The sequence below is a fragment of the Microcaecilia unicolor genome, chromosome 6, assembly GCF_901765095.1.
Source record: "Microcaecilia unicolor chromosome 6, aMicUni1.1, whole genome shotgun sequence".
In the NCBI taxonomy this organism is placed as follows: Eukaryota; Metazoa; Chordata; class Amphibia; order Gymnophiona; family Siphonopidae; genus Microcaecilia; species Microcaecilia unicolor.
Genome location: NC_044036.1, coordinates 163,502,471 through 163,526,349, shown reverse-complemented (window position 1 = coordinate 163,526,349; position 23,879 = coordinate 163,502,471). Strand labels below are relative to the sequence as shown.

General features: G+C 42.5%; 1 protein-coding gene across 1 annotated transcript in view; it reads right to left on the bottom strand.

The window, feature by feature from the left end:
* Nucleotides 1–23,879, bottom strand: part of PHF2 (PHD finger protein 2) — a 289,360-nt gene that overhangs the window by 165,424 nt on the left and 100,057 nt on the right. The window contains exon 3 of the mRNA XM_030206771.1: nucleotides 8,976–9,090. Within this exon, the coding sequence (XP_030062631.1) occupies nucleotides 8,976–9,090 (115 nt within the window). The remainder of the gene's footprint in view (nucleotides 1–8,975; nucleotides 9,091–23,879) is intronic.

Below are 23,879 nucleotides of genomic sequence, written 5' to 3'. Positions count from 1 at the left end.
TACCTTTATTTTCCCCCACACTGCCATAGAACACATAGCACCATTAGGAAAGAGATATCCATGCTACTTAACACTAAATTTCTGTAGAGTAACCTTCAAACGTTGTTTTCTCTTGTGAACAGAAAGTTAGGAAAATCTGAGAAAAATCAAGGCCCATTGACTCTTGTCCTTTAGGCCTCTCAATCCATTTAAGACTGATTCCACCAACTTATCAATAACCTCAGTCTTCATAACTCTTCCTCAAGATTTATTTATTTTTTTATTTTTGTTACATTTGTACCCCACACTTTCCCACTCATGGCAGGCTCAATGCGGCTTACATGGGGCAATGGAGGGTTAAGTGACTTGCCCAGAGTCACAAGGAGCTGCCTGTGCCTGAAGTGGGAATTGAACTCAGTTCCTCAGGACCAAAGTCCATCACCCTAACCACTAGGCCACTGCTCCACCCATAATATGATTAATGTTTGCTACCTTGTTAGGAAAGATTTCAAAGGGGAAAAAGGAATGAAATTGGAACTAACAACAAGATGCAGTCTGGCTTCACCATGGATGAGAAAATCTAATCTCAGAGCCCTGTTCTATAATTTATAAAACAAGCTGAATAAAAGAAGAGGCTAAGTGACAGAGCCAGTAGACAGTATTGGTTTTATGGATGCCATGGGATCATCAAACAACTGTCTAGTGATGAAAGGGTTAGTGTATTTTTTGATACGATGTGCTTACCAGAGGTAATCATTCTATTATGCTGTGAAAGAAAACAGGATCATGAGAATAGTAGAAACAGAGAAAAATGTAGGCAGATAAAGACCATATGGCCCATCCCGTCTGCCTATCCTTGCCATCCTCTCCCTTACAGATCTTATGTACTTGTCCCAAGCTTGCCTGAATAGAGATATTCAGTGAAGCAGCTGGGAAGTTTGTGTGGGAAATGGCAGTTCAGCCATATTGTTAAACTCTTTACAAAAACGTGCATTTTCACAATGAAAGAATTGATGCTATTCTACTCATCTTTTATCATATCTTATGTTAAATTTCACTTCATACAGACACAAAGAATTTCTAATGTAATCATAAATTTATAATAAAATGTTTCCAAGGTTATCATCTACTCGTATATGAAAAACATGATTGACTGTGAGGCTGCTTAATACTGTCCCTGAATACTGCATACCTGGTAAGAGCACCTTAAGAAGGCAATTTTCAAAGCCATTTACAAGTGTAAATTATGATTTACATGGGTAAAATGTGATTTTCCTGAGTAAACTGGCTTAGTTTCAAACTAACCTTCTGAGATCACCTAAAAATATGTCCAGGGTTTACAATAATCATTCTTTTGCCAGTCTTTAGATACAGAGGTACTAAATTATTCAACATTTATGAATTCTTTTGTACAAAAAGGTCAGAAGGTTAGGGATCAAGTTGATATTTTGGGAATGCACGAAAAGAAGCATGAGGAAGAAGAAAGAGTGGTAGTATATTTGAGGAAGAAAGAAGGGAGTTAGAGAGGGTGAATAGAGAAAACAATCCAATTCCAGGTTCCAATAAGTTGGCTTATTCTATCTTCCTTGAATTCAACCACTTCACTTTTTGATCCATGCTGTTTTCATGGATGGTGAAAGCAGGGGGGCAACATCTGTATTAAAGGGATGCATTCTATAGTGTGTGTCTCGACTAAAGAAAAGTGTGGTATTCAATCGATTAAAGAAGACTATTAGGGGATAGTGCTGGGCAGACTTGTACGGTCTGTGCCAGAGCCGGTGGTTGGGAGACAGGGCTGGTGGTTGGGAGGCGAGGATAGTGCTGGGCAGACTTATACGGTCTGTGCCCTGAAGAGCACAGGTACAAATCAAAGTAGGGTATACACAAAAAGTAGCAAATATGAGTTATCTTGTTGGGCAGACTGGATGGACCGCGCAGGTCTTTTTCTGCAGTCATCTACTATGTTACTATGTTAGACCCTTACTAAACAAACTAGATTACAGACCACTGTCTAACCTGATTTTTTTGTCAAAGACTATTGAAGAAGTAGTTCTGAACCAGATATACAATTTTAGAAAGAAAATGAAGTTGCTAGGTGAGAGACATGGGGTTCTTCTTGGTAGGTTAAGTGATTTGGGAACTGGAGGAGTTGAAATTGGATTTTCTTCTTTTTTTTTTTTACTGATAGGACACAAGTAATGGCATGTAATGAAGATTTCTCTAGGATAGCTCCGGTTCAATGGAGTGTTCCACACAGGACTTGTTATCTCCTGGTCTTTTTAATTTGTACTTGAGAATCTTGGCAGAGATTACTAAGAAACGTAGTAAGATCAATCGCTTCATTGTCGATGATGATGTCCAGTAGAGTGGATGGTTGAGAATAAACTGAAGTTGAATCCAACAAAAACAGGTGTGTTATGGGTAAAGCAGGAATTCATACAGTATGAGGTCTTTTATTATGTATTAAAGATCATTGCTGGAAGTAAAAACACAAGCAGTGAGTCTAGGAGTAACGACTGACTATTGACTTTCTCTGGCTCTGTAAGTTTCTCACGTAGTTTTTCCCCCCCATAGACTTCAGTTGAAGATGCTTCACACTGAACTGAATGGAGCAAGGTCTGTAGAGGGGTTACTGACTGGAAGGAGACTCACAGGCACATTGCTGAGGAGTTATGGTTTTAAACAACTCTCCAGTCTGCAAAGAAGTGTGAAAGAAGTGAGCTCAGAGGAGACCAGGAGTGGTGAATCCTTTGAAACGTTTTGATTCTTTTTTTTTAATATATATATCAATTTCACTTTGTTCTTATGGACTATTTGACTCATTGTTTTTCTCTTCCTTCTTTTGTATATAATTGTACAGTATTGGAGAGGCCAGTAAGGGGGAATTTTATCATAATTAAGAACAGTTCCTGGCCAGGTTTTTGCCTTTCAATTTACTGCACCTGCCTAATGATAATAATATTTAAGCCTGCTATCAGGGGATCCTTTACTAGTCTGTATCCATTGGGACAGAAGGTTTGAGGAAATTTGGTTTAACAACAGACCTTAAATAAATTGTTTGCACTGGCCCCACTGATCGATATAATCTAATCTAATCCAATAGAGGGAATGGGAAAGGGAATGGGACTTATATACTGCCTTTCCATGGTTTTTCCAACTAAATTCAAAGCGGTTTACATATTATATACAGGTACTTATTTGTACCTAGGACAATGGAAGGTTAAGTGACTTGCCCAGAATCACAAAGAGCTGCAGTGGGAATCGAACCCAGTTGCCCAGGATCAGAGTCCGCTGCACTAATCACCAGGCTACTCCTCCACTCCATAGAAGCATTTCTATTCCACTTTACCAGTTGGGTTAAGGCGGATCACAGATTTAAGGAACACAAGAGAAACACCTCCGATTATAATATAATTTCAAATCACTTTCTTATTTCTCCAGACATTTAGTCTCTAACCTGTACCTGTTAAGTACTGTGTAATAAAATGACATTTGACTGCTCTCCTGAAAGTATAGAGCGTTTTAGACAATAAGGAGTCCTTTTTACAAAGGCACCCCAGCGTTTTTAGTGCACACTAAAAATAAGCACGTGCTAAATGTTAGAGATGCCCATATATTTCTATGGGAGTCTCTAGCATTTATTTATTTATTATTACATTTGTACCCCGCGCTTTCCCACTCAGAGCAGGTTCAATGCGGCTTACAAAGTAACAGGGATTACAGAGTATTGTTGAAGAAACAAAATATAAGTTAAGTATATCAGAATAATAAAAGAATTAAGGAAGTAGAGATGGGCAAGAGTGAAGGGAGTAGAAGAGGTATGAGCAAGGGTAGGTGAACATTGGAGGAGAGGTAGAAGAGGCAGAAGGGGGATGGGACATGGGATAAGCACTGATCATTAGCGTGCACTAAAAATGCTAGTGTGCCTTTGTAAAAGGACCCCTAAAATAGTCTCTAGCTGCCTCCTGTACCCTGCATAGTACAAATCCTAAAACTTATTTCTTGTTCGTTTACCCGATAAGATTTTTCAATTGGTCAGTTATTGCAATGCAATCATCATTTTACATTCACTTTCACAACAACACCTTGAAGTGAATACTGTTCAGAGTATAATTATTCTGATTAATGGCTGCACTCTGCTGCAATAAAATGCGTAAGAAGGTGTATAATGCACATAATAAAATGAACATTTACTGTACCAGCATGCAGATATGTCTTAGGCACCAGCTTAGCAGAGCATAAGCCTGCGTTTTCAGGAACAGAATACTGGAAATGAAACAGAATACTGGAAAAGGAACATACATTTTCACCGTCTTTACAGTAGATGGAACAGAACACTTAATTTCTTGTGAAATATTTTCCACTAAGCAATTTTTTTTTTAATGTGAGAGATTCAAATTGGGTGGGTGCTGCCAGATGGACAGGGTTGACAGTATCTGCTTTCCTGAGTCTTCCGCGCTCCCCCTAGCCAGTAGTGGCAGAAATCATGGTTTGCCAAGACTGTAAGGTGGAGCACACTGGGAGACTCTGCAGCAGTCCTGCCTTCTGCTCAGGTTTTCTTATCAAATAAAAGTTCTTGCTTAAGGAAGGGGAGGGATTGGGCCACGGATGTGCACTATGAGTGCTTCAGCTACTGTTCACCACACTTTTCAGCTAGGGCATGTCTGCTAAAACACTCTGTGTTCCCCACTCAAACTCTGGTATTGTGGAAGAGGGAATAGGGATCATGTCTGGCTTGGACTTATTTTGAATACCACCTAAAATGGACTTGGTCTAAGGCAGCATCCAAAATGAAATTATACACTCCCTTCCATAACCCCAACAGCACTTACAGAGAGCAGGAGAGGGAGCACTTTCACAAATAGGGCACAAGCAGGGAATGTGGTATGGGGGTAGGGAGGGTGTGGCACTAGAACTGGGTCGAGCCTTATCAAAAAATTGTTCCCATCCAGGTATGGACAGATATTAAATCCTTACTCCTCACTAATGTGACTTTGCTGCTTATGCTGGAATTACCGCCAGCCTCCAAAAGCTGTTAGCTAGAGCCAGTCAATAAGACTGAGTGACTCCCCTTCATAATAGTGGAAACTATTATAAAGAATAAAATTATAGATAAACATGGTTTATTAGGCCAGAGTCAGCATTAGGCCAAGTCTTCCTTCACCAATTTGCTTCATTTCTTTGAAGCCGTGAATAAACATGTTGACAAAGGTGAGCTGGTTGATGTGGTTTATCTAGATTTTCAGTAGAGGTGTGGTAGCCATGTTAGCCCACTTTTAAAGGTAATCAATTAATCAATAGAAATAAAACAAAATAAAACATGGAAAAGAAAATGATACCTTTTTTTATTGGACATAATACATTTCTTGATTAGCTTTTGAAGGTTGCCCTTCTTCGTCAGATCGGAAATAAGCAAATGTTGGTAGATGACAAAGATTTGGGTTTTCTAGCCCATTATAAACCATAAAATTGTACTGCTTTGTCACCCTCCTATCTCCATGCATATCTCCCTGTCCCTCATCCACCCTCATCCTATTAGACTGTCACTGGAATGCTTTGATGTTTCACTTATATATACTGTCAACTACCAACATTTGCTTATTTCCGATCTGACGAAGAAGGGCAACCTTCAAAAGCTAATCAAGAAATGTATTAAGTTATGTCCAATAAAAAAAGGTATCTTATTTTCTTTTCCATGTTTTATTTTGTTTTATTTCTCTAGATTTTCAGAAAGCTTTTGACAAAGTTCCTCATGAGAGACTCCTGAGAAAATTAAATAGTCATGGTATAGGAGGTAATGTTCTGTTGTGGATTAGGAATTAGTTATTGGACAGAAAACAGAGGGTAGGGTTAAATGGCCATTTTTCTCAATGGAGGAGGGTGAATAGTGGAGTGCCGCAGGGATCTGTACTGAGACCGGTGCTATTTAACATATTTATAAATGATCTGGAAATTGGAACAACAAGTGAGGTGATTAAATTTTCAGATGACACAAAGCTATTCAAAGTTGTTAAAGTACAAGCAGACTGTGAAAATTTGAAGGGAGACCTTAGAAAATTGGAAGACCGGGCATCCAAATGACAGATGAAATTTAATGTGGACAAATGCAAAGTGATGCACATTGGGAAGAATAATCCGAATCATAGCCACCTGATGCTAGGATTCACCTTAGGAGTCAGCACCCAAGAAAATGATCTAGGTGCACTGTAGTCAATACATTGAAATCTTCTGCCCAGTGTGAGATGGCAGCCAAAAACGTAAACAGGATGCTAGGAATTATTAGGAAAGGGATGGCAGACAAGACCAAGAATACTATAATGCCTCTGTATTGCTCCATGGTGCAATCACACCTTCAGTATTGTGTGCAATTCTGGTTGCCGTATCTCAAAAAAAAAAAAAGATACAACGGAATTAGAAAAGGTTCACAGAAGAGTGATCAAAACGATAAAGGGGATGGAACTCCTCTCATATGAGCAAAATGTAAAGAGGTTAGGGCTCTTCAGCTTGGAAAAGAGAAGGCTGAGGAGAGATATGACTGAGGTCTACAAAATCCTGATTGGTGTAGAATGAGTAGAAGTAAATTGATTTTTTACTCTTTCAAATGGTACAAAGACTAGGGGATACTCAATGAAGTTACATGGAAATACTTTTAAAACAAATAGGTGGAAATATTTTTTCACTCATTGAAATAGATATGGGGAAACCACTGCTTGCCCTGGGATTGGTGGCATGGAATGCTGTTATTGTTTGGGTTTATGCCAAGTACTTGTGATCTGGACTGGCCACTGTTGGAAACAGGATACTGGACTGGATGGACCATTGGTGTAACCCAATGTGGCTAGGTTCTTATGATCATCAGCGCCATTTGCTACCAGTACCGTTTAGAATTAAGATTCTCACCCTAACACATAAGGCCTTGCACACAGGACTGTCACTTTACCTTGAATCTATTATCTCACCCTACATTCTCTGTAGATCTCTCCATCCTGCCGGCCAACATTGACTTTCTATTCCCTCTGTTTTTTGCCTCAATTCACTTCTACATGGCAAAAGGTTTTCTTTTGAATTTCTTCCTTTCTCTGGAATTCCCTCCCACTAGAGCTCTGTAGTGAACTCTCATGTCCCAGATTTAAATCTATGTTGACGTACATTTTTTCTTGTGTGTTTCCAAGAAAAGCAGGTCTCTCCGCGGTGACAGATGCAGCATTTGCAATAGGTAGATGATTCAATTTCCTAACCTTCCCCTAGAACTTACTTTTGCTTTGTTTATCTATTTTGAGGATTGTAGTTCCTCTCTTGTTTCTAACGATTACTATTGTAAACCACTCTGATTGCCCGAAAGAACGGCAGCATATCAAGAAACAGAATAAACGAAAACTTTAGCCTGTCAAGTTAGAAACATAAAAACATGATGGCAGTTAAGGCCCATCCAGTCTGCCCATCCTCAGTAACCACTAACTCTTCCTTTCCTAAGGGATCCAACATGCCTGTCCCATGATTTCTTAAATTTTGACACAGTCCTCATCTCCACAACCTCCACCACCCTTTCCATAAAAGAGTATTTTCTTAGATTCCTCCTAAGCCTATTTCCTCTTAAATTCATCATATGCCCCCTCATTCCAGAGTTTTCCTTCATTTGAAAAAGGCTCATCTCCTGTACATTATAACGCCACTGAGGAATTTAAACATCTTTATCATACCCCCTCTCTCCCACCTCTCTTTCAGCGTATACATGTTGAGGTTCCTAAGCCTGTCCCTAAAGCCTGTCCCTATATATTTTATGACTGAGACCGCTTACCAGTTTTGTAGCTGCCCTCTGGACTGACTCCATCCTATTTATATTCTTCTGTAGGTGCGGTCTCCAGAACTGCACACAGTATTCTAAATGGGGCCTCACCAGAGACTTATACAAGGGCACTATCACCTCTTTTTTCCTGCTAGTCACCCCTCTCCTTATGCACCCAAGCATCCTTCTGGCTTTGATCATTGTCCTTTCTACTTGTTTGGCCACTTTAAAGTCATCATAGGAATTGAATGGGCTTTGTCGCATTTGCCGTGCTGGGAATCATTACTGTGGCTTTGTAAAAAGAGCCCTAAATACAATATATTTATAATACTAGTCACCCATCCCTAGTTCTGAAGCAGGATATAAAAAACATAAGAACTATTCACTGAAAATATAAAACTAAAGTAACAACCACATATATTCTCTCACATCTACGCTCACCATATGTTACCAAAAACAAATCTCCCTGCTACATCGATCAGTTGTTTTCCTTTAATCCAATAGAGTTGGCATTACAGTAGCATGCAACTTAATTAGTTAAAAAGCCAATCAGTGCTGATAATTGGAAATTAATTATTGATTCTAATTGCCATTAATTAGAATTATGTACAGAACTAAGCATATTTTATAACATGCTGCGCATAAATTCTAATTCAAATAGTTGAAAAGTGGATGTGAAATGGGTGGGTCATGGGCATTTCTACAATCTATGCGGATTGTTATAGAATGCACCCGGACCATGCCTAATTTAGGTGTCGTGATTTATACGAAGTTTTACTTGGCATAACTGCCCATGACTAAATTTAGTTGTATGGACTGGTGCAGAAATTTAGGCTTATTCTAAAAAGTATGCCTAAATTAAGGCATATGTCACAGAATACGCTTAGATGAATTTTATTTCAGCGTTAACTTTTTATATAGAATCTAGTCCATTGCTTTCAATTCTATTACGAACAAACTGGTGTTCCACTAACTACAGCTACCGAAAGCACTTCACATACATCACACTATTGATTGGACCAGTCCATGATCAAACATTTGGATGGACTGTGCTGGCCAACCTGTCTATCTAATAGCAGCAACTATCGCATATTCTCCTGCTTATTTCTATTCAAAAGATTGGGATAACGGAACTTTTTGGCGAGTCCTGATACAATATATATGACAACACTGTATTAGTTGATGCAACTGTGTCGAAAGGTGGCCTTACCTTGGGAAGGTTCGACTTCGGAGTTCTTTTATGAAGACCTGGCTTCCATTTTGCACAGGCTTGACATCAGTTGTTTGCCCCGTATCATGTTTATGCCAATTTCGTTTCTTTTTCACTAGAAATATATTGAACAAGAGCAGTTGTTAAAACCGCATTGCTATACTATTCATGCTTGCCAACAGCAAATTGTTGATGCATTTCAAAATAAGCCCCAAGTTAGCTTTTTACTTATAATCTATTAACCTGACTTTCCACAGCATTAACCAAATGTTTCCCAATTACATTGTTGTAATGTACGAACAACAAAAAGAAAGAAGAGGCAAACAGATTATCCAAACATTAATGATGCTACATAATTTTGCAAAATATAACACATGATTTGTGAGCTGCTTATTTGTAGAACACTTTCTTGATTCAACTTTCATCAAAACAGCTTAGTAAAAGGGCCCAGTGGTAATGTGAATGAGGGCATGCCCAGAGCCAGGACAAAATGTAGCCACATAGTGGATTCAGGGGAACAGAAAACAATACTTTATTAAAAGTGCCAGGTATGAGGGATCCTGTTAACATCACAGGCAAGGGAGAAAATAACATAAACTAGTCCTATGCAACGAAGTCCTCCTGTGGTCCTGCTCCTGCAGGCCACAGCATGCACTACGGTCTTTTAATCAACAATACTCATCAGCCTGCCTCTGTCTAGGTCAAGAATACAGTTCGTCAAGGTCCCAAGTTATACTTGGTCAACGTAGCTGTAGCGGTTGCAGTTCACAGAAATGGGGTAGACGCATACTGGTCCTTCGCTGCTTCCCTCTGGGTCTCCTTAACCTAGCTATGCCCTGACCTTTTACACTTCCTGGACCATGCCCTCCTGGCTCCACCCCTCTCATGTCACTTCCCCCATGGGTGGGACTATGTTTTTTAACATGGAACTTCTGACTCTGTGAGGGAGTGTCATTAAAGGAAGAAGTGACCACGTCCTATAGACTCCCTCATAAGCCCTTACTGCTGAATCTTAACTTCACCACTGGAGGAAAAGTAAACTACTTAATGCAGAAGTGATAAGTGACACTGGGCTTGTTTGATTACAAAAGAGGGCCTGGTTCCCTGGTGTGCGCTGAACTTATCCAAAGACCTATACACCATTCATGGGACCTCACAGGTGTTGCTTGTACAGTTTTCTGGCTGGACAGTCCAAGAAGCCATGCCTCAGACCATGGATGCTCTTTAAAGCAGGACATTAATGACTAGGATTATATGCCTTCTCAGTGTGGCTTTCAGGGCTGCCCAGGGTCATGGAAAGTACAAGCAGCACATTAGGTAACAGAAGAGCATATAAAATGCAATTCTGACTGCTTGGGGCGCTATGATTCTACGGCTGATGAATGGACTAATCTCGGACAACTGGTTCAAGCTGTGTGAGACTCCTTGGGAGGGGGGGGGGAGGGGAAAAGCTAGAGGTATGCTCTGGGTGCTCCGAAGAGCCACAGGGTACTCAGAGGGAGAAGAATGTTTGGGTTATGGGAGAAGGGTTTGGGAGGAGTTGGAGGGTGGTTGGTAGGGGAAGGGGGTTGTCTTATCAAATATTGTTGGTTGTGTCTTCCGAGCATTGTATAATTGAAATTTACAGTTGTTAAAATTGATGTTTTTGCATTTTTTATGTATTCAATAAACATTTTTTTTGTTTACAAAAATGTAATTCTGTAAATTGGTGCCGTTATAGAATACTAGCACAAATCCCACAATGATGTAACAAAAAGAAAGCATGCTTGCTTACGGCAGGTCAATGGCAGGTGTAAGTGGGTGTGCCTAAACTCAAAGCGCTCACCTTATAACAAATCTATAAGATGCTTAAGTTGATGCTCGACACATCCACCCATGCTCCTCCCTCAGGTATATCCCCTTCTCAATTGCAAGATATGTCACTTACATGTGAGCTTACAATATAGTGTGTAGGGCAAGTGCATGCATAAGTGGCACATATTTCTGCATTAATACATGAAAAGCACACGTAAACGCAGGCCCCCATAGAATTTTAAGTTACAAAAAATTATTATTTTTGGACTTGACCTGTAAAATATTTGTGATATAAGTTTGCCGTGCAATACTGATGTACAAAAAGAAAAGCATTTCAGAGTCCACTTTATGAATAGAATAATTTCAGTTCAATGGATTTACAAGCACTGAGATCAGCGGCTCTCCTAAAAGAAAGTGGCAGAATGCCCACTCTCTTGATGCCAGAGCAGCACCTTTAAATCCAACCACAGCAGACCTGAGAGGGGAGAGGTAATCCAATTATGTAATGCACTGCCAAAAACTGTCAAAACTACTCAAAACCATCTCAACTTTAGGAAATTACTCAAGACCAGCCTATTCCAGAAGGCCTACCCCGAGGCTCCAACATAAAACCCAAAGTCCTTCAAAACAGCATATAAATGGACTATTTTGGACTCTCTTATCTTTACCCTTTTTCCCTTTATACCCTGTTCTTTCTATCTATCTATTGTATTTGTATAACTACTGGACTGGCGATAGCCTTTTCGGTCTATTGTAAGCCACATTGAGCCTGCAAACATGTGGGTAAATGTGGGGTATAAATGTGATAAATAAATAAACAGCAAATATTCAGGACAATATTTAGCTGGGAGCTGAGGTGGTCAGTGTTTTGTTTTTTAAACACCAGCTGATGCAGCTTAAATAAATCCAGATATTCTTTACCAGTGCAAGAAAGTAGCCAGTGCTAAATATACGGATTCAGCAGTGACTGCCGGTGCTGTCTGGGTAGCAGCCATACTGAGTCTGCTATTCAGGTAGTTAACCTGATAAAGGTGCCCCTTTTACTGATGTGCACTATACCCTAACGCGGTCTTAGTATACCAAAAAAGTCTTACCGTAAGATGTGCTAAAGTGTCCTACGGCAATTTCCTGATTTGTGCACACTAACCATGCACGGTTTATTTTGTTAAATTATTTTTTGGGAGGGGGCAGGGAATGAGCATGGAAAAATTGACCAGCTAGTGCACTCACATTAGCGCGTGCTAACTGATTAACAGGGGTTAAAGAGGGAGCCCCTGGCACCTCCTAAATAGGAGGCAGTAAGTGCTCCTGCGTTAATTTTTTGCAGTTGTTGCATGCTAATGATACTAGTGCTTGACCTGCAAATCAAACAACAGAAAACACCCTATTTTTCTGCTGCGGTAAAAGTGGGCTTAGCACACAGGAAAGCCCTGCATTAGGATGCGCTAAACCCTTTTTTTTTTTTTTTTTACTGCAGCTTAGTATAAGAACACTGCCCTTTTCTCCAGATCCAATTAGCAGACTGAATACCAACCTAACCAGATAACTCCAAGGACCGTCCTTTCTTATCCTGTACGCCACTCACCCTCTTCTCCTCTCTCCCATGCCTGCCCCCTCTTTCCTTTCTCGTTCTCACTCCAATCACGATCTATCACTCTCCTCTCTTAACAACAGCCTAAACAGCACCAAAGACTGGCAAGGAACAGGGTTATAAAGCCTTTTGCTCCAAAGATTCATTCCAAACAGAAGAGAAACAGAATGGGATGCAAACAGTTCACAGAGCACAGAAGACACAGCATTCAGTAATTGAAAAAGAAAAAACACAACACTTTAATCCTCTTCTCCTCTCTCAAAAAGAACAATCTGCTTGGTAACTCCATACAACATTGACAATGTACTTCCTGCAGTATAACGGGTTTTATTTTAACAGGGGGGGGTGGCGAGGGGGGATGTATAGGCAACATAACCCAATGGTTAAATAAATAAGCCTATTCAAGTACCTTTCCTTACTGATTGACTTTTAAAATTTTATTTGCCTTGGCACATGAGAAGACCTACAGGAATATAAAATCATTTCACTCCATGAACATGCACGCTGTGGATGTGTGTGCCTGCTACCCAAGCTCCTTGCCATGATGCCTACATCCTCCAGCATTCAGGAATCTACCACAGGGACCAAAGGGAGATCACCAGTGGTTGGATCCTAGGTATTCCCACTTCAGGCACCGGCAGCTCCTTGTGACTCTTGGCAAGTCACTTAACCCTCCATTGCCCCATGTAAGCCGCATTGAGCCTGCCATGAGTGGGAAAGCACGGGGTACAAATGTAAAAAAAAAAAAAAAAAAGCAGTCCAGGGATTCCCAAACCCCATACCCCTCCCCACTCCTAACCTTCAACACACTCCCTCCCCTCTAGATGCCTCCAGAACTCACCATTACCCCACCTCCAAGAGGTCACCACACCAGCCAATACATACCCTTGTCTGTGATTCTGCTTCCCCGTACAGGCGACAGAGGCTACTCCCAGTAAATCTGGCTCATGACTCCCACAGTCCACCCCCAAAATGAGGTGGAAGAGTATAACAAGAGCACTCGCACCATTATACAACAGACCTTTGGCCAGCTCCTCTCAGCCTTGCATATCAGGAAATTGACACATTTTTTGCAGAGTGGAGACACAGACCTTTGTATGCCAAAACCTGTAAACGTGTTTCTAACAATTCAACACTCAAAGCTATATACACCTTGGCAATGGTCCATTGGCCTCATAGAGGCTGCCACCACTCCTCATGGAGCATTCCTCAGCTCTGCCATATCTGCGCTAGAAGTTCGCGTTTTTATAGTTGGGCCACTAACTCCTGCTGCAAGTCTCTGTGCGTAGGTGGGTGGGCCCCTCCAGCCGACATGGCAACCTTTTCAAGGAAAAAACCACCAAAACAAATGGGGGAATTTTAACTCAAAAACTTAGATGAGAAGGGTAGATAAATTCCATTGCAAGGTAATTTCCATCCAAACACAAAATACAAAAAACGTTTTTCAGTATTGCTAAGATTTTTCATTCAATCCATTCAAACAATACATACTCCTTCATATGTTTTCAGAGGACAAATACAGATTCAAGGAGCTTCAAAATTGTCCAAGCATATAATCATAGCATTATTTTGTTAGTGTAAAAAATTGCCTCCAAGTGCCGTGTATTTTTTGTATAAACCAATTTTTTGTCTAAATCAGACACACTTTCACTTAACTTAAAGATTGGAAACGGGTCCTGACATGGTTCATGTATCGCTGGAGCTGTTTCAAGACACCCACTGACTGGTCTTTAAAAACTTGTAAGGAAAGGCGTCCCTTAATCAGGTATAATTTGTTAGCCTTTTATCAAAAGTTCACTGCAGTTCACTGAAGGCAGCCGTCTCAAAAGGGAGCCCTCAGCTGCTGTGCCTTCCAGTATAACTGCCAGGGGGGCTACTTCTGCGCCCCTTCTTCCCCCTCCAGTGGAGGCATGTCCCTCCAGGAGTCTTCCCTCTCCTTGGCCTCCAGAGACTGTGGGGGAAGTGGCACCTCCTAGAGCCCAGGGTCCATTTCTACTTTCTCCCATAGGGGTAGGCTGGTTCTGGGCAGGCTTTTCCTTGGAACCATGACCCAGAGCAGGCTGTTTCTGCGCAGGCTGTTCAGCAGTTGGAGGGTGTTTGTAAAGAGTTTGAAATCGAGATCAACACATCCTACATGGCTCACGTGGAGGGGCATTATCGAAAGGGGCGCCCAAGTTTTCCTGAGGACGTCCTCCCAGGACATCCCCACGAAGGGGTGGGGAAACCCGTATTATCGAGACAAGATGGGCGTCCATCTTTCGTTTCGATAATACAGTCGGGGACGCCCAAATCAAGAAATGTAGGTCGACCTTAGAGATGGTCATCCCCGATTTTCGGCGATAATGGAAACCAAGGGCGCCCATCTCAGAAACGACCAAATCCAAGCCATTTGGTCATGGGAGGAGCCAGCATTCGTAGTGCACTGGTCCCCCTGACATACCAGGACACCAACCGGGCACCCTAGGGGGCACAGCAGTGGACTTCAGAAATTGCTACCAGGTGCATAGCTCCCTTACCTTGGGTGCTGAGCCCCCCAACCCCCCCCCCCCCCAAAAGAACCACTATCCACAACTGTACAACACTACCATAGCCCTTATGGGTGAAGGGGGCACCTACATGTGGGTACAGTGGGTTTTGAAGGGTTCACATTTACCACCACAAGTGTAATAGGTGGTGGTGGGGGGTGGGCCTGGGTCCGCCTACCTGAAGCGCACCGCACCTACTAAAACTGCTCCAGGGACCTGCATACTGCTGTCAGGGAGCTGGGTATGACATTTGAGGCTGGCATAGAGGCTGGCAAAAAATATTTTTAAAGTTTTTTTTTTAGGGTGGGAGGGGGTTAGTGACCACTGGGGGAGTAAGGGGAGGTCATCCCCGATTCCCTCCAGTGGTCATCTGGTCAGTTCAGGCACCTTTTTAAGGCTTGGTCGCAAGAAAAAATGGACCAAGTAAAGTCGGCCAAGTGCTCGTCAGGGACGCCCTTCTTTTTTCCATTATCGGTTGAGGACGCCCATGTGTTAGGCACGCCCCAGTCCCGCCTTCGCTATGCTTCAGACACGCCCCCATGAACTTTGGCTGTTCCTGCGACGGAAAGCAGTTGAAGACACCCAAAATCAGGCAACCCTGGGAGAAGGACGCCCATCTCCCGATTTGTATCGAAAGATGGGTGCCCTTCTCTTTCGAAAATAAGCCCGATAGTGGTGCAGCTGGCTCTCAGAAGGCAGGGATAGGGACAATGGGGGCAATTGCTGTTACCTGCGGGACATGTCTGAGGTGTAGCACCAATGAGATGACATGGCAAGGAATCATGAGAGGGTGGTCTGGCAGCGACTAGTACCGCCATTGCACATTTTACGTAGTGTATTTTCGACTGGTGGAAACGTTTATCTCTGAACGTCTATGACATTTTCGGGTGCATCTTGTTTCAAAACATTTTTTTCGTGTATTTTCAAATATCAGAAAATGTTTAGTTTTTTTCCTTCTCTTATGGACTTAAGTTTTTAGATGTTTTCCAATTAAATGTTTATTTTGCCATTTAAACATCATATCGAAAATGCCACTATTAACCAGCCAGGAGCTGTTTCTGGCCAGTTAAATGAATTTTGATCCGCCCATGTCCTCGGCGCTGCCGTCCATCTTCCCAGCGCTTCACCCTGCGGTCCGCCCTCTGCTTTGCTGAGGATTGGCCAACCCTGACATTCGAGCTACTGGTCTCCTCCCTCTGTTGATCCCCAGCCTATCGGCTATCTTGGATTCCCTTGTGCCTCTCTCTCATTGGCCTCTGTCTGTCTCCTTGTTATCTCCTGTCCTATGGCAGCTTCCTGTCTCTGCTGGCCAGCACTATTTCTACTGAACTTTCCTTTGCCTCTGTGCTTCGGCTTCTACTTTGGTAGGTGTTACTAACTCTGTAGTCTGCTTCTTATCCCTTGTTGCTGACTTTGCCTGTACCTGGATTACTCTTCTGCCTGCCGCCTGCCTACTGACTTTCGCCTGTGCCTGGATTACTCTCTTGCCTACCGCCTGCCTACTGACTTCCGCCTGTACCTGGATTCCTTTCTTGACCTGCTGCCTGTCTGGCTAATAAGTTCACCACCCCGTTTCCAGCTCCATCCCATAAGTCCTGCAGGCCGCCCACACCTAGGGGCTCAACCTCTAGAGAACGGCAGTCAGCACAGGTGAAACCCGGGGTTGTCCAGCCACCAAGCAGAACCTGGTCCGAGTACCGGGCTCAGCAGCGCTCTACTTGGTACAAGAACTCACAAGTCTGACAGTGAACACGCTAGCTGGTTAACGCTTCCATGCTCATTGTCCGTCCATGACAGGTCCCCTCTAAAAAGTACATTTAAAAGAGTTAACACACACTTAGCATGGGCTAACAGGCACAATACCACAAAACGCTTTAACGTGTCTTGCAGTAGCCTGTTTTTCATGTGTTAGTCGTGCATTAGCGTTCAACACCCTTTAGTAAAAGGGCCCCCTTAGTGTGCTAAATAAATAAATAAATAAAATTGGTTTTACATGCATTCACCTATGAATTTTAAAGAACATATGCGTTGCAATACTGGCTGGGACAGACCAAAGGTCCATCAAGCCCAGTATCCTGTTTCCAACAGTGGCCAATCCAAAGTACCTGCCAAGATTCCAAAAGAGTACAACAGATTTTATGCTGCTTGTCCTAGAAATAAGTAGTGGATTTTCCCAAGTCCATCTTAATAATGACTTATGGACTTTTCTTTTAGGAAACTATCCATACCTTTTTTAAACCCTACTAAGCTAATTGCTTTTACCACATTCTCTGGGAATGAATTCCAGAGTTTAATTACACATTGAGGGAACAAACCTAACAATGCCTGCACATCATGAAGGGGGGAGGGGTCAAATAAACAAAGTTTTTGGCCCACGCACATCCCTATGTTTTAATTGAAAAAAAAAAAAAACTACCCACAGAAAAAGCAGGCCCATGCCTCTTATGATGCTCTTTAAAAACAGCCTAAGGAAAAAATAAAGCACGTACATACCTCCACTCCAAAAACTGACACAGAGATTACAAGTAAAGGTACTGATGGTTTTACAGAACACAAACACTCCATATAATTATGTATTTATACTAAGCAACTATCAAACAGATATGCTCTAAACCTTGCCCGGAGTTTCTCTCTAGAAACCCAGATACCGAAGCGCTCAAGTCAAAGTGGCAATTTTGCTTCTTGTATGTATTTTAGATTTTTGTATTACCATTACAGGAATGTTTATTTAAAAAATAGAAAAATGAGGAGAATAATGTTAAAAAATTACATGGGTATTTTATTTGCATTTCTTCCTTTTTTTAAAAATGTGGAGTATAAATTACTCCCCACCCCCCCTCCAGGAGGTCTCTCACTTTTCATTACAGCAAAATTGCTTAAGCTGGCAATTCACAGTCATTCCCCCTGAACCTGCAAGATAAGAAAGAGAGGCAAAACAAATTGCATTTTTATCTGATATCACAGCTCTCACAGTGGGATATGCAAACCAAAAGCTATCTCAACAGATGTTTATGTCCTTACTGAACAATGAGGAGGGCTGGCAACCTTTCGATTAGTTCTGAGTGATGAAGGTTCAGCCATGGAATTATTCCTATTGATTTACACGTATAACTGATGTCTATTAATGGTGCAGCTTATTTGAATAAGTGCTGGAATAATTAGGAAATGTTATACAAATCCTGTTAGAGCAAATACCCAGTAAAATAAAAATGTTTTGCTTCATAGCAGCATAAAATGTAGGGGAATTGGGACTTGATATACCGCCTTTCTGAGGTTTTTGCAACTACTTTCAAAGTGGTTTACATATATTCAGGTACTTATTTTGTACCAGGGGCAATGGAGGATTAAGTGACTTGCCCAGAGTCACAAGGAACTGCAGTGGGAATCAACTCAGTTCCCCAGGATCAAAGTCCACTGCACTAACCACTAGGCTACTCCACCACTAGCAACATTCCATGTAGAATCTCAAATAGGCTGGGATTCTGGAATCTTGCTATTCTTTGGGGTTCTACTTGGAATGTTGCTACTCTTTGAAATTGTGCATGGAATCTTGTTAATGGGACTTGATATACTGCCTTTCTGAGTTTTTTGCAACTACATTCAAAGTGGGTTTACATATATCCAGGTACTTATTTTTGTACCAGGAGCAATGGAGGGTTAAGTGACTTGCCCAGAGTCACAAGGAGCTGCATTGGAAATTGAACTCAGTTCCCCAGGATCGAAGTCCACTGCACTAACCACTAGGCTACTCCTCCTGTAGAAGAGCCTGCAGGTTATGAAGTGTGATAATAATACTTATTTTGTGGTACTACTGAGTCTATGTGGGTACCTGAGGAATGGGAGATAGGGAGGTCCTTTTACTAAGGTGTGGTAAAATGTGACCTTAGCGCCCTTACGTGGATTTTTCCCACGCACTAAAGCCATTTTTACCGCAGCAGTAAAATGGACAATTTATCTTTCTTGTATTAATGGCCATTAGCGCGTGACCAGTAAAAAATATCAGTGCATGTGCACTTACCGACACTTATTTTGTAGGCAGTAAGGGCTCATGCGCTAATCCTGCGTTAATCAGTTAGTGCACGGTAATGTAGATACACTAACGGATTAGCGCAGGAACACCCACTCTCTGTCCCCTGACACACCCATTCACAACAGAAAAAAAATTAAACTTCAGAGCGTGCATATTAGCACATGTCAATTTGACTTTTACTGCAGGATGCGTAAGCAAATCCCACAGTAGGTAATTTTAAGCTCTGCTAAGTACACCGTAGCACTTACCGCAGCTTAGTAAAAAGGCTTCAAAGTGACTTGTCCAAGGTCACAAAGCAGGAGTTGAATCTTGGCGTCCCCTGTTCTCAGTCCAAGGTTCTAATCATTAGGCCACTCCCTCACCCAGGCGCTAATGTAGAAAAGCTACTGTGGACCTAACCACATGGTTACCACATTTTCTATGCGAGTTCTATGTGCTGAGTAATGCAGTGAGGGATTAAATGCTGGTGTTAACTAGGGTTACCATTTTGTGGAGACAAAAAAAAAAAAAAAAAAGGACACAAAAAATACAATGCCGCTCCACTCCAGTCCACCCCCCTGGCCCCGCCCCAGCCGCACAGTCACCTTGATCCCCCAAGGAAGCCAGATTCTATAAGCAGTGAAAATACTGATAAAAGTAACAGAAATGCATTTTATTCCATAGTCTAAATACAAAATTAGAAAAGATGTACATTTCCAAAAAAGCAAACATCCATGAGCAGCATGTCCCCTCCTCTTCATGTGCTGCATTTCACCCTTTTCCCTTCCCTTCCCTTCCCTCCCCTCCATGTATAGCATGTCCCCCTCTCCCCTCCCTTCCCTCCCATAGATGATCAGTTGGCCTCCTTCTCTCCCCTCCCATCCACGAGCAGATTGTCCACTTCTCTCCCTCTCCTCCCATCCCTTCCAGGGCCTACCTTGCAGTCCTGGTGGTCTAGTGGTCTCTTCGGGGCAAGAAAGAACCCCACTCTTTCCTGCCCGCTGCTGACCTCCCTGCTGCCGCCTCTTCTTGACAATTGCTGCCAAGACTTCAAGTGGTGGCCTCACAAGATTTCCACAAAGTCTCACGAGGCCTCTGCTTGGTCTCGGCATAATAGCACAGTAGAAGCCATATGCTTAGATATCTGTATGCAGTTCTAGTATGAGCCTTTCTGTACTAGCCCCCTAATGTATTGGTGGGAGGAGGGGAAGTATTTTTATATGGTAACTAGAAAAAAAGGCCCGTTTCTGACACAAATGAAACGGGCGCTAGGAAGGTTTTCCTCTGAGTGCATGTGTTTTACAGAGTGTGTGTGACAGAGAGAGTGAGACTGGGTGCGAGAGTGTGTGCCAGGGGCCCCGCCCCCTCCCTCCCAGTTCCAGGGTTTTCCCGCCCCTTCCCCTCCCTCCCATTTCAGGGTCCAGGGCCCCCCCCCCCCCCAATTCCTGGGTCCGTCCTCCCTCCCTCCCAGTTCCAGGGTCGTTGCCCCCCCTCTCTCCCTCCCTCCCTGTTCCAGGGAGCTTGTAGTGTAATAAAACGCACCTGCAACGTTGTGAAGCTGACTCCGTGGCTTCACTGAAGTGAAGGGTTCGTAAGGTTTGTCAGATTCGTCAGTCTGTCACCATCTCTCTCAGCCCCACCCTCGCGCCTCTGATAGGTCCGCCACCCTCGACGTCATCACGTTTTGACACGAGGGCGGGGCCGAGAGAGATGGTGACAGACTGACGAATCTGACGAACCTTACAAACCCTTCACTTCAGTGAAGCCACGGAGTCAGCTTCAGAACGTGGGAGGTGCTTTTTATTATAGTAGAGAAATGTTATTTTATTCTGGGTTGTGTCAAGAGTTATTTGTTTTTATGTTTTTATTGTATATGTAATAATTATAATCCACCAAGAGGAGGATTTGTGTCTGCATTGGTGCGCTATACATTTCCGGAAATAAATAATAAATTTCAGTAACAAATGGGGTTCCTATCTACTGATTTTCTTCCAGATATTCTGGCACTATCCTCAAGTAACAACATTGGCTTTGCCATACATATAGGAATATTTTTATACATGTTATATTTCTGTAACAATAAATAATTTTATATGAGGGTACGAGGAAGGATTAAATATATATGAGTCAATATTGAGATCACTTATCCAGAAAATAGCACTCCCTATCCAGATAAATGTGCTGGCCAGGATATTCAGCAGTCAGTACTCTGAATATCCTTTCAGAACACCTTGGTACTATGCAGATCATACCGCGGCAGAGTGTGGGTGAAACCAGGATGGGCCCAGATCTTATCTAGATAGTAGCAATATTCCGTCTGCTATCCAGATAATGTAGGGCAGCTTTCTATATATTCACATAACAGCATTACCACTAACCTGATAAGTTCTGGCAGTGACTGACTTACCTGGATATTCAGTGCCAGTCATTGTTTGCATAGTGACACTGAATGTCTGGATATTTTTTGACAACTACAGCCAGTGTTTAAAATAATGATAACTGCAGTGGCTGAATATTGACCTGATACTGAATATCCAAGAGGAGTTTCAAATCAAATAATTATTTGGAGATCCACTGCAATTACAGATGATATTTTTGCAAGTAGCAAGATATGCATAGATTATCGGGTTGATATACAAAATGATTTAAACTGGCCGCAGAGTGAGCTACTGCGGCTAAGAAAGCAAATAGAATGTTAGGTATTATTAGGAAAGGAATAGAAAACAAAAATGAGGATGTTATAATGCCTTTATATCGCTCCATGGTGCGACCGCACCTCGAATATTGTGTTCAATTCTGGTCGCCGCATCTCAAAAAAGATATAGTGGAATTAGAAAAGGTGCAGAGAAGGGCGACGAAAATGATAAAGGGGATGGGAAGACTTCCCTATGAGGAAAGGCTAAAGCGGCTAGGGCTCTTCAGCTTGGAAAAAAGGCGGCTGAGGGGAGATATGATAGAGGTCTAAAAAATAATGAGTGGAGTTGAACGGGTAGATGTGAAGCGTCTGTTCATGCTTTCCAAAAATACTAGGACTAGTGGGCATGCGATGAAGCTATAATGTAGTAAATTTAAAACGAATCGGAGAAAGTTTTCTTCACTCAACATGTAATTAAACTCTGGAATTCGTTGCCAGAGAATGTGGTAAAGGCGATTAGCTTAGCGGAGTTTTAAAAAGGTTTGAACGGCTTCCTAAAAGAAAGGTTCATAGACCATTATTAAATGGACTTGGGGAAAATCCACTATTTCTGGGATAAGCAGTATAAAATGTTTTGTACATATTTGGGATCTTGCCGGGTATTTGTGACCTGGATTGGCCACTGTTGGAAACAGGATGCTGGGCTTGATGGACCTTTGGTCTTTCCCAGTATGGCAATACTTATGTACTTATGTACTTGTTCAGGGGTATCCACTAATTTTCAGCAGAATTTAATGGGCTATTGCTGCTGAAAATTAGTGGTTAGTGCCTACGTGAAAGGCGGCTATTTCGGGGGCATTCCGGGGTAGAGTCAGCATCTAACTGGCCAGGGTGACCACATAAATGGGAATGCATAAACCACAGTCCTATCTTTATGCAGTAACCCACTGCCAGTTAAGTTCTGAATATCAATTTTAACCGGTCATGTGTTAGCCAGTGCCACATAAACCAGGTATTCAATGCCAAAGCCGTAAATGATGCTGACAGTCTTCAGCAAAATTCTCACCGACGCTGGCCAAATATTTACCCCTATGTTCTTACCCTTTGTCTTAAAACTCATCCTTAACAACTGGAAAGGTAATTACTTCCTACAAAACATACTTTATGGAATATGGGGAGGGTAAAGTTTCCCTTTGAAAACACAGAAAAATACTTTCAGAAAAGCATGTGCATGTACTTTCTGCTCCCATCCCAAGGCCGCCGAGAGACTGAGCCGGGCCCGGGGCAAGGCCGCGTCCCCTCCAGGATTGCCGCTGCCCCGCTCCCCCCAAGGATCGCCCACCCCTCAATCGCTACTTCTGTCGCCTCCCTCTCCTGCTCCCAGACTGCCGGTCTCCACCTACCTACCCTTTGCTCCCTTCTGCCTGCCATCCAACCCCCTTCATTTAAATTAAAAAAAAAAAATCCCTAAAGCAGCAAGCGCAGCGCCTTCTGTGCGAATGCAACAGATCGCCTCGGGCGGGCCTTCCCTCACTGTGTCCCGCCCTTGCGGAAATAGGAAGTTACATCAGAGGAGGGCGGGACACAGTGAGGGAAGGCCCACCCGAGGTGGTCTGCCGCTTTCGCAGAGAAGGCGCTGCGCTGCAGATTTAGAGATTTCTTTTAAATGCGGGGGGGGGGTCGAATGACAGACAGAGGGGAGATGTGGGTAGGCAGGTGGAGATGGGACTCTGCGGCGCCAGTGGCCTGGGAGCAAGAGAGGGAGAGAGACTCAGGTGCTGGGCCCTCCTTGGTGGCCTGGGGAATTTTGCCCCCCCCCCCCCACACGTCCTCCCCCCCCCCAGCACCATCCACTTCCAACATGTCTAAAAGCATGAATGCTGTCATCCAGTACACATACTTTAAGCAGTGTTCACAAGGGGGTAGGATGATCATATGGGTAAAATCATTTTACTGGTACATGACGGTTGCCCCTGGTACATATGACACACAAATACACAACTGTTGCAGCTGGAAGATACCAGAGAGAGAGAAAAATGTCATGAAGATCATTATGCATCTCAGGTGCTATACTATCAATCTTTTTTTGCTGTATCATTAGACAAAATGTTTGGGGTTTTTTTTTAATTTGGTAATTAACTTACCCATCTGGGAGAATGTTTAATTCACTAAATGGAATCTCTATTAATAAACTGTTGTAAATTTACTACAAATATGAGAACAGAGAAAATAAAAGCCAATCTTGGGCCTAAGCCCTTTCTAAGGAACTTGTCTGTCACAGGAAACCATGCCAAATTAGTCTATTAACATTTCAACAAATATTGAAATATGCAGCCATTGCAGTCAGTGG